Below are 11,499 nucleotides of genomic sequence, written 5' to 3'. Positions count from 1 at the left end.
CCCCTGTCACTCACAGAGCAGGGCCCATCAGGGGGTTGGGGTGCTGTCCCCTGTCACTCACAGAGCAGGGCCCATCAGGGGGGTTGGGGCTCCGTACCCTGTCAGACACAGAGCAGGGTCGATAAGGGGGTTGGGGAGCTCCCCCCTGTCACTCACAGAGTAGGGCCGATCAGGGGGTTGAGGAGCTCCCCCCTGTCACTCACAGAGTAGGGCCGATAGGGGAGCTGGAGCACTGCCCCCTGTCACACACAGAGCAGGGCGGATAAGGGGGTTGGGGTGCTGCACCCTGTCACACTCAGGGCAGGGCCAATGGGGAGATTATGGCTCTACCCTGTCACACACAGAGCAAGGCCCATGGAGGGGGGTTGGGGCGCCACCCTCTATCACCCACAGAGCAGGGCCAATCAGGGGGTTGGGGCGCCGCCACTGTCACACTCGGGGCAGGACCGATGGAGAGGTTATGGCTCTACCCTGTCACACACAGAGCAGGGCCCGTGGGGAGCGGGGGTTGGGGTGCTGCACCCTGTCAAACACAGAGCTGCAGGGCAATCAGGGGGTTGGTGCGCTGCACCCTGTCAAACACAGAGCTGCAGGGCAATCAGGGGATTGGGGAGCTCCCCCCTATCAGGCACAGAGCAGGGCTGATCAGGGCGTTGGGGTGCCTTCCCCTGTCATGAACAGAGCAAGGTGGATAGGGAGGTTGTGGCCCCGCCCCCTGTCACACACAGAGCCACAGGGTGATCAGGGGGTTTGGGCTCTGCCCCCTGTCACGCTGATCCCAGTGCCGGGAGCCTCGCTGCCCCGCTGATCCCGGTGCTGGGAGGCATATTACCCTTTTACTATATAGAATAGAGGCCTGGTGCGTGGGTGGGAGCCGGCTGGTTTGCCCTGAAGGGTGTCCTGGATCAGGGTGGGGGTCCCCACTGGGGTGCCTGGCCAGTCTGGGTGAGGGGCTGAGGGCTGTTTTCTGGAAGTGAGTGACTGAAGCTTCCAACCGCTCCTTGTTTTCTTTTTTTTTTATTTTTATTTTATTTATTTATTTATTTATTTTTTTATTTTTATTTTTTAATATATTTTATTGATTTTTTACAGAGAGGAAGGGAGAGGGATAGAGAGTTAGAAACATCGATGAGAGAGAAACATCGATCAGCTGCCTCCTGCACATCTCCCACTGGGGATGTGCCCGCAACCCAGGTACATGCCCTTGACCGGAATCGAACCTGGGACCTTTCAGTTGCCAGGCCGACGCTCTATCCACTGAGCCAAACCGGTTTTGGCTGTTTTCTTTTTTTTTTATTCTGGGCCAGCTTTAGCTCTGAGGCCTCGCTGCTGAAAACATCGATACAATGTTTCAGTCCGCCTGGGTTTCAGTCCAGCTGGTTTCTGGAGTTTTGTTTACCTTCTTATTTGCAACATAGTACATAGTTGCTTAGAGTTGTAGCTCAGAGGCCGGCAAGTGAGGCGGGGAACTTTGGAGTCCGCAGCAAGCAAGCCTCATGTTTGCTTCCAGCTGCCTGGCTGCTGGCCGCCATCTTGGCTGACAGTTAATTTGCATATACTCACTGATTAGCCAATGAAAAGGGTAGCGGTCGTATGCTAATTACCATGTTTCTCTTTTATTAGTGTAGATATATATATATATATATATATATATATAATGTAAATATATATTTGATTTCAGAGTGGAAGGGAGAGGGAGAGAGAGAGAAATATCAATGATGAGAGAGGATCATTGACTGGCTGCCTCCTGCAAGCCCCCTACTGGGGATCAAGCCCACAACCCAGGCATGTGCCCTTGACCAGAATCGAACCTGGGACCCTTCAGTCCGCAGGCCAATGCTCTATAGATGTTTCTGTCTTATCACTCTCCCTTCCTCTCTCTCTTAAAATCAATTTTAAGAAAACATTTTTTAAAAACTTGTGAAAGTAGGTTATATTTTTTTCTCTACCCATTACCAACATGAATCCCTTTTTGGAAGGAGCTGAGGAGACCCTGTAAGAAGTTTAGCCTCAGCCAATTCCTGAGCCTTTTCTCTGACTGGCCTATCCTCTGCAAAGAAAGTCTCTAACAACCCACATGCCTGGAATTCAATGCCTACATGGTTGGCTTAGGTTTCCAGCCATTCCTGCTCATTCTTTCTGATATATATATAAAATTTCAGAGAGGAAAGGAGAGGGACAGAAACATCAATGATGAGAGAAAATCATTGATTGGCTACCTCCTGCACACCCCCCAGTGGGGATCTAGGCACAACCCAGGCATGTACTCTTGACCTGAAGCAAACGAACCTGGGACCCTTCAGACCGCAAACTGACGCTCTATCCACTGAGCCAAACCAGCTAGGGCTCCTCTCTGCTTGTTTTTGCTCCAACTCTACTTTTACTATTTCCAGGACTTCACAGGTTTTTGCAGGTGCTATTCTAGTTTCCAAATTACTTTTCTAGCAAAAACATTTTTTTGAGGCCCAACTCAAAGGTTACTTCAGAGCCTTCCAGTGTTCCACTTGCAGTCTGTCCTAGCTCCCAACGTCTGGATAGAGTTCTGTTACACATTAGGTGTTGAAATTATTTGCTTATAAATCAATGAACATTACAAGAACTGTTGGCTAAGTCCTCTAGTTCTAAAGCTTAGAATTTCTGTGGGCAGAATGTTTCACTTGTGCAAATCAGCATTGTTTTAGGGCTCTTTTAAAAATAAACATATTTTACTGATTTTTAGAGAAGGGAGGGGGAGAAACATCCATGTGAGAGCATAATATTGATCGGCTGCCTCCTGCATGCCTCTTATTGGGGAATGGAGCCTGAAACTCAGGCATATGCCCTAATCAAGAGTCAACTGGTAACCTGTCAATGCCCAGCCAACTGAGCCACATCGGTCAGAGCTGTTTTAGGGCTCCTAAGGTATGAAGTGTTTTTCCCAGTTAAGAGACTCCTGGGCAGTGGTCTTTCCCTTCCTTTAGGCAGCAAAAGTTCATATTTACCAGGTAACATTGAGCGGTAATGTGATATAATAATGGTGAAACTCAAGCCCAGAACATTTTGGAATCCAGATCACAGGAAACCAAGGCCTGATTATTTCCAGAAAAGCATATTGGAAATTTGTTGAAGAGGCAATATATAAATGAGACTTTGATGAATTTCCATAGGATGAAGGTGTTCTAGGCAGATAAAGAACATAGTAAACAACAACAAAGTGAGGGGTGGAGCAGTGTAACAAAAAGGATCAAGTGGAATAAGCAGGCAAGAAATAACAAAGTCTGGCCTTGACCAGCAGCTAGTGCAGTTGGTTAGTGTCATCCCAATATGCCAAGGTTGTGGGTTTGATTCCCCAGTCAAGGCACATACAAGAATCAATCAATGAATGCATAAATAAGTGGGACCACAAATCTATGTTTCTTTCTCTCTCTAAAACCAATAAAATTATTTTAAGAGTAATAAATAAATCTGATATCATGTGTTAAAAAGTTACTTTCTCCTGTGCTACCAAAGAAAATAGCAACAATATTAGAACCTGCCATTGAGTCAGGGAGACCATTTAGAATGGTGGTGATTGTGGCCAGAGCTCTTGCCGATTGTTTTCAAGCAGAAACTCAAGCCTGGTAATGCCAGATATTTTTCAAGATAGTTATCTATTTTAAAACTAGAGGCCCGGTGCACAAAAATTTGTGCACTCGGGGGGTTGGGGGTCCCTCAGCCTGGCCTGTGCCCTCTCGCAGTCTGGGACCCCTCAGGGAATGACCACCTGATGGCTTAGGCCTGCTATCTGGGGGATTGGGCCTAAGATGGCAATCAGACATCCCTCTGGCAGCCCGGCAGCCCTCGGGGGATGTCCACTTGCCAGCAGGGAGCAGGCCTAAGCTGCAGTCGGACATCCTTAGCGCTGCTAAGGAGGCAGGAAAGGCTCCCACCACCACCGCTGTACTGGCAGCTGTCAGCCTGGCTTGTGGCTGAGCAGAGCTCCCCCATGTGGGAGCTCACTGACCACCAGAGGGCAGCTCCTGCATTGAGCGTCTGCCCCCTGGTGGTCAGTGTGTGTCATAGTGACCAGTCATTCCCAGTCTTTCTGCTGTTAGAGTCAGTTTGCATATTACCCTTTTACTATATAGGATAGAGGCCTGGTGCATGGGTGGGGGCCAGCTGGTTTGCCCTGAAGGGTGTCCCGGATCAGGGTGGGGGTCCCGCTGGGGTGCCTGGCCAGCCTGGGTGAGGGGCTGATGGCTGTTTGCAGCTGGTCACATCCCCTTCAGGGTGGGGGTCCCCACTGGGGTGCCTGGCCAGTCTGGGTGAGGGGCTGAGGGCCGTTTTCAGGCTGGCCGGCAACTGAAGCTCCCAGCCTCTCCTTTTTTTCTTTTATTGTGGGATTTATTTACCTTCTAGAATTGAAACTTTGTTGCTGTCCTGCTCGCTCCAGCTCTGAGGCTGCGGCTGGCTGAAAGCAGGTATCTGGGGTTCGTTTGGCTTCTATAATTGAAACTTTGTTGCTGTCCTGCTCGCTCCAGCTCTGAGGCTGCGGCTGGCTGAAAGCAGGTATCTGGGGTTTGTTTGGCTTCAATAATCAAAACTTTGTTGCTTTTGGAGCTGTTGCTTTCGGAGCTTAAAGCAGGCCGCAGCAGGCGGGGAACCTTGGCTTCCTCCATCACTGGAGCAAGCAAGTCTCCTGCTTGCTTCAGCTGCGTGGCTGCCAGCCGCCATCTTTGTTGGCGGTTAATTTGCTTATCTCACTGATTAGCCAATGGGAAGTGTAGCGGAGGCACGGTTAATTACCCTTTTTGTCTTTTATTAGATAGGATAGAATGTTGGCAACATATTAAAACTGAAACACACTATCAGTTAACCAAAATCCTCTTTTTGGGTTAATCAATTTTTTGGCTGCTTGTCTATAATCTTTGCTTTAGGAATTGATCTAAACCAAAGCGAATCAGTGAGCTGTATGGCCTTAATGGGCTCACTAAGTTATAGTGACAGAATGCAGTGGTTGCTGGAGGTTGGATGAGAAGGATTCCTAAGGGGCTCACAGAAACTTCTAGAGATGATGGATATGTTCACTATCTTCATTGATGTGATGCTTTCATGGTTACATATCTGTCAAAACCTATCAAATTGTACATTTTAAATATGTGCCATTTATTTAATGCCAATTATATTTCAATAAAGCTGATTTTTAAAAACATCTTTATAGTAGGAGTAGGCTGTTACCAATTCTTAATTCCACTGTTAAGTCACAGGTTTAAACATGTTCTCCCATTCACATCACAAGAATCCATTCTAGAAGAATCCCAAAGAAGACAATTTAGAACTTTGCAACAGGTTTTTATTTTTGCTTTATTTCTATTACAGTGTTTGAAACCTAAAGAAATACATTTTCTCTTCAAATTTGGATGTGTATATAAATATCATTTGTCTGGACTCAGCACACTCAATGCCATGGTTTCTTGGCCTATGTCTGCTCTGAAATCAAGCTTTGTTGTCTACCCAGGGGCCCTGAGAACATAGAAAATAGCCAGAGTTTACAGTTCTTGGAAAATGAAAAGCAAATGAATTTGGAAAGGAAAACCAGTGAGAAAAAGGTTCGATTCACCTTTGCAGGGTCTGTACTGGGAACCCAAGCTGCTGTTGAAGGACATCTGGTTTGTTTTGCGTGGCTGGGACCTCACACCACCTTCGCTTCTGTAGTGGCTCATTCAAAGGCAGTTCCCACAAAAGTTGGCTAAAGAGTCAATACCCAACTACAGGGCCTGAGGGTTCTCATAGATGTGGACTCTCTAAAGCCATCCTGAGTCAGAGGTTCCCAGTCAGCCTCAGGATCTGAGATTTGACTTCCTTCACTACTCCCAGGGAATGGCAAGATATTGTCCTAAAACCCAGCGGCTGAAAATCTGACCTACACAGGGGCGCAGGGATCTAGCATTTAGCAAAGGGGTTCAGGTATGTTCTAATGTGGATATCAGCAGTCAGGCTGGCCCAGAAATAGCGAGGTAGGCCCAAACTACACAAACCTTTGTAACACTACACAAATCTTTCTCCTGTGGTGTTGAGCCCAAAATTTAATGCTGCAAATAGCCCAGGCCTGAGGCAAAATGCCCCCAAAGGAAATATAACAGCTTTAATTCAGACTTGGTTGGTGCTGACCTCAAATTCTTCCTTTGCTATGGTCTTAATCCGAGGCTGGCAGATAGACAAAAGGATTACTGAATCATTTGTGAAGGCCTTGGCCAAAGAGCAGCTAGTGCCTATGACATGAATCCCCACAGGGTCAAAATCTCAGCTTGTTGGTTTAACAAAAGAATCCCAAAGTTAAGACACAGAAACAATACTGGACAAGATTGGTCTAGAATCCTAAAACGGCTATGGAAGAAACCTACTCTGAGCATTTTCTCAGTCTCACACTCACTTGTAGAAGATGTTGCGACTGGTTATGAGCATTTTCCTGTGGCATTGGGCCTGGCACCCTTCCCCAGCCTGCCAGGGAGGCAGGCAGTCACACACATTCCTGAGGTCCCCAGGCAGCCTGTTTATCCTACAGGTCCCTGTAGGGCCTATAGGGACCTGGAGAATCTGGCTTCCTGCCTTCATTTGAGAATCCAGAATCTGAACCCACAAGACAAATCTACAGAGGAATACCCAAGATGATGGACACCAAGCTGAGTGAGTCTTGGGAGAGGATATGTAGCCACAACATATGAGCTGAGGCATTCAAAGAGGGGTATGTGGAATGAGGAGGGAAGTACTGCCAGGCATTCATCTTCCCTTCTATTATGCTAGAAACAGGAGTAACTCTAGGATGAAGGGGAAGGCAGGCAGACACGAAAATGGAAATCCATTTCATTCTGTACACCGTTTTTCCTTTTAAGCTGGTTTGGCTTGAGAGAAAAGTCTGTGCCTGAGAGCCTTCTTTTGCTCTTCCTTGACTAATTATAGTAGCAGCTATACTCTGTGCAGTTCAGCTCCAAAAAATTGGGCTTCTGGAAAGTTGCTTCCAGAGCAAGGAGAATAAGTAGAAGGAGGTAGACCTAAGGGTCCTAGGTAGGTAATGGGGAACACCAAGGGCTCCTGAAAGCCGAAGTCATTAACACCTGCTCCTTGGAAGGGCCATTTGTACCCAAGGACCCAAGTAACCAGGCTGGCCAGCTGAGGTGGAACCCATGTGGTTCTATCAGAAGGTGCAGCCAACACCAAGACCAGGTAGTCACTGGGGAGACCTTAGAAATGTGGGCAGACTTCTAGGACAAGAGGCCCTGTTAGTACTGGAAGATGAAGAGGGGCTGGCAATAAAGAATAGCTGGCACTGTTCAAAACAGTATTTGAATACTTTAGCTAAGAAAAAGGCTCCTTATCCCCTTATTCCACACCTAGAAACCTCCATCCCCACCAGAGATCTTAAAGTGGACATACCAGTCATGTGTCAACATATGAAGATTCCAAAACATGTCTTATCAGGCTACTCCCTATAGCAGCCTGGCAGTCCCTCCATCCCTGCCAACACCAATTCAGAAATCTACCTGAAAGCCTTTGACCTCACCTAGGCCAGGGTCCGGAGTCCAGATGGGAGCTGTCCATGAAGAGTGGCTGTCAAGCCTGGGTTAAAGAAATATTACTTTGCTTCCCAAGATGGCCAAAGGAGAGGAGAAACACAAAAGAAACACTGCCTCTGCGGCTGGAAGAACTTCGCCTGTTGACGGAGAGGGGTCAGAGGAAGATCATGGGAAAACATGGTCTGAGGAAGACACTAACAAAGGAAAGCTCCGAGAGGCCACTTTGAGCTGATGAGAAATCTGTCCTCATGTTGTGCCCTGGGAGACTTCAGCCTTTGAGGAAAACTGGCTTTAAGCAGCAGCCAGAGGATCAAGTCTTCCATCTGGTACAGGGCCCAGATCTGAAGGGAAAGTAGATTTTGGAGGAATAGTTGGGAAAAGCAGGGTGTGTAGGTCTCACAGTAAGAATTTGGTCCCAATGTCAGGGACTTAACTATTGCTTAACATGTACAAAGTAGATCCCACTAAAGTGCTTTCTTTCCCCTTTGGACAAGGATGGGGGGTAGGGGTGAGAGCGGAGTTTTTCTTTGACTATAGAAGAGTTTGTAATGGAGTCAGCAGGCCAAGTGGAAAAGGTGCTGCCTCTTGCCTACCTGGGAGACTGGGGGTTGAGTCACATTCCTAAGCTGAAGAGTAGCATCTGACACACCTTTAGTGACAAGCTATAGCCTCAAACCACCTTTCTCAGAAAATGGCTATGGAGTTGGATCTCAAACCAGAATGAAGGCAAATTCAAGGCTGACAGTGAGCACCTGAATCTTAGACTTGTAAGCAGAGGGGCATGGATTTCACCTGAGCCAGGGATGTGTAGGAATGGAAGCAAGAATGGCACTGTTTCTGGGGTAGGGAAAATACAGCTTAGAGCAGGGCACCTCTGACTGACTGACCACGGAGGAAAGCAGGGGCAGAGCAGATTGTGCCTTCTCAATGTTGGTCTATACTTACTTATCTGACAACTTCCTCCACCCCATCCCCAACCACTGGGCTTTGCTCTCATATGTAATTCACAAAAGCACAGGCAAGCCATTGTGGCACTGCACTAGCTTTATTCAAAGAGAAAAGAAAAAAAGACACTAGGGTTATAACTGTCACAAGGAAGGGCAAAACCCAAACCAGGTACAAGGATCCCAAACAGGGAAGATATCGATAACTCTCACAAAAGTCCTGAGGCTGCTAAGTTTCTGTGATAATAGGAAAGTCAGCCATGAGTGATAACTTATGTGAACAAGGGTCTTTTGAGACCAAATCTAAGAAGGCAGACACTTTCTGGGTTTTCTGATGCAAGCAGGATGCTCACAGTAAAGATTAGAGTGTTATACTTCACCACACCCTGGGTCATCCTCGCTTCCTTCAGGTACTGGGACAATCAGACCAGGCTGACATGCTACATAAAGGTTCCAGAGCTAAGGGTTGGTCCCCAGTGGTGGCCCAGAATCCAAGCAGAGAAGAAAAGGACCAAGCTCAGGCCTCCTGAGGGAGCTTCCACATTTCTTTGTGGTCTTCCTCACAGTACCCTACTAATAGAAATTACAGTTCTTCCTCTCAAGACCAATTAAGATTGACCTACCTAATATATAGAATATAAAAAAATACAGAACTTTTTGACATTCTCTCCTTTGGAAATAAAATATACATGATCCAACTATGGAAGAGGAAGAAAGGCCAAAGGTAGGGATCCCTGGCTATCCCAATACATGACACTCTCACTCCAACCTCCTCTGCAACTTATGGGTCACCAGAGCAAGGACTTTCTCCTCAGGAGAAAGGAAGGATCACAGCCCCCTGTCTCGTGCTTAGGAGAAAATACAGCTACCTCAGAGGTTCATTCAGCTCCGAGGGGAATTTTCAAGTAAACAAATGAAGTTGGGTCGCACCATTGGAAGGTGGGTAGGAAACATGGGATCAGTAGCGACACATGGGAAGCCCCGTCTGAAAGGCCTGTGCTCCTCCCCTCCACTCCCACTGGTGTAGTTGCCCAGGAGAGTGAGGGGGATCTCCCAAACTAAAGAGGTCTGGGCAGAGATTAGAGAGGGGTGGGGGGAAGGGCCCTGTCTTATGGTGACCTCCCCCTCAGCCTCTAGTCCCAGACAATGCTGGCAGCTGGGATTCCTAAAACCAGGAACTCATGGTTCTTGGAAAGAGCAACCTTAATACAAGAAAAATGTGCAAAAGAAAAAAATTAAATAACTCAATCCAAGCATACAAGATTAATATTCTGTCAGAGTGAGAATACTTTTTTGGGATTTCTCTCCTCCCCTCCCACCCCCTACTTCTGGAATATTCCATCTGCTCAAGTACCCAAGATAAGAGTTACACAAATCAGGGCAGAGAACTGGGAAGGACGAAGGAAGATAAAAGGGAAGGAAGTCACTACTAAAGAAAAAATAAACATAAAAAAGGTGCAAAATTGATTACCTCAGTCCTCCTTTGTCTACCCTGGGCTCCTGGGTTAAAGACATATGTGCAGCCAAAATAGAGTGTAAGGAAGAAAAACCCAACACGTCCCCTTCTTGTCACAAAACCCAAATATGAGCCTCAGATGGTTCTGTCTGTCCAGAGGGTGCTCCCTCAAAGGGAAGGGGGTGGAGCAGGTCAAGAGCACAGTTTCCAGGGCAGCAGAGGTGTGTGGTGGCTGGTGGTGGGGGGCTGGTTTCCCGCCCACCAGAGGGCTGCTTTTCCGCTGGTTGGTGGTGCTTCCCATCCCATCCCCTCCCCGGAGGCAGACATTATAGCTGGAAGCCCTCCATGGGGGCCTCAGGCTGTTGGAAGATGAACTGCTGTTGTGTTTCATCCACTTGGGGAGCCAGGCTGCTATCATCATCTTCTACACCAAAGTAGTGCTCAATGAGGTCGAAGGCCTTCTGGTAGATGTCCTGGTTCTCATGGCTCTGGAGAAACTCAATTTTATCCAAACCTACGGTGGTAACAAGGAAGGAGGGAGAGTCAACTTTCATAAGTGCTTTTCTATTTTCCTTTACCTGAGGTATGTTCCTGTTTATAAATACAAGCAATATGATCGAATCTTTATTTTTTGACCTGAAAGAGGAAAGCCAAGATTTCCCTCCCAAACTACATAACCCCAAAGGAAAAATACCATATGTCAGTTATAAATCAGAGGTTCTAGTCCTAATTATGCTTTTATTTTTTAAATTATTGTTTAAAATATATTTTTATTGATTTCAGAGAGGAAGGGAGAAGGAAAGAGATATAGAAACATCAATGATGAGAGAGAATCATTGATCAGCTGCCTCCTGCACGCCCCCTACTGGGGATCGAGCCCACAACCCAGGCATGTGCCCTTGACTAGAATCGAACCTGGCCCTCTTTGGTCCGCAGGCCTATGCTCTTCCACTGAGCCAAACCAGCTAGGGCCTGATTCTGGTTTTAATTACTTCTCTGAATCTCTGAGATGAGTCCATCTTGTACTTTTGCTTGAACTTGCTATAAGCTCAGCTAAAAACATGCCTTCCAGTGCCTGGTCCTATTATCAGTTCTGGAGCTTTCTTTTTGCATCTGTATTATACTTACTTGCTGGGTAGAGCCCATCTGAAAGAGAACTGATCTACTGCCCCTGAGAGGAAGAAGGAACTGATGAGATAGAACCTTGCATTCAATGATGACTCTAAACATACACCTTCACATATGTGTACTACTTTGGAGGTGTACAGTCCCGAGACTCTGACCTATAACCTCTCTACTTAAGTCAAAGATAATGTTGGGAAAGGACACATACCATAGGCTTCTTCGATGAGGCCACAGTAGGGATTTACTCCTGAGCCACTGCGCTTGCTCTCTTGTTCTCCAAGCCGAAGGATGTTCTCCAGTCCATTGAGGGCCACTTGAACAATCTTTGAATCCATTACAGTCAGCAAATCACAAAGGGGTTTGATGCAACCCAGTGATACCAGGTACCTGAGGACCAGAGACCAGGCAAGTTCTAAAATTAATGCAGGGCTGGGGGGAGGGG

The 11,499-nt window shown here is 47.0% G+C and overlaps 1 protein-coding gene across 3 annotated transcripts in view; it reads right to left on the bottom strand.

The window, feature by feature from the left end:
• Positions 1-5,289: 5,289 nt before the first annotated feature.
• Positions 5,290-11,499, bottom strand: part of KPNA6 (karyopherin subunit alpha 6) — a 41,166-nt gene continuing 34,956 nt past the window's right edge. For all 3 annotated transcript variants that reach the window (XM_070404611.1, XM_070404612.1, XM_070404613.1), the window contains exons 13-14: positions 11,266-11,444; positions 5,290-10,446 (exon numbers count right to left, since the gene is read on the bottom strand). In XM_070404611.1, the coding sequence (XP_070260712.1) occupies positions 10,259-10,446; positions 11,266-11,444 (367 nt within the window). In that variant the 3' untranslated portion in view covers positions 5,290-10,258. The remainder of the gene's footprint in view (positions 10,447-11,265; positions 11,445-11,499) is intronic.

Source organism: Myotis yumanensis, unplaced genomic scaffold (genome assembly GCF_028538775.1).
Source record: "Myotis yumanensis isolate MYYU_CA2020_CCGP unplaced genomic scaffold, mMyoYum1.0.hap1 SCAF_2, whole genome shotgun sequence".
Taxonomy (NCBI): domain Eukaryota; kingdom Metazoa; phylum Chordata; class Mammalia; order Chiroptera; family Vespertilionidae; genus Myotis; species Myotis yumanensis.
The sequence above is the reverse complement of the archived record's forward strand: the minus strand, read 5'-3'. Positions and strand labels throughout refer to the sequence as shown.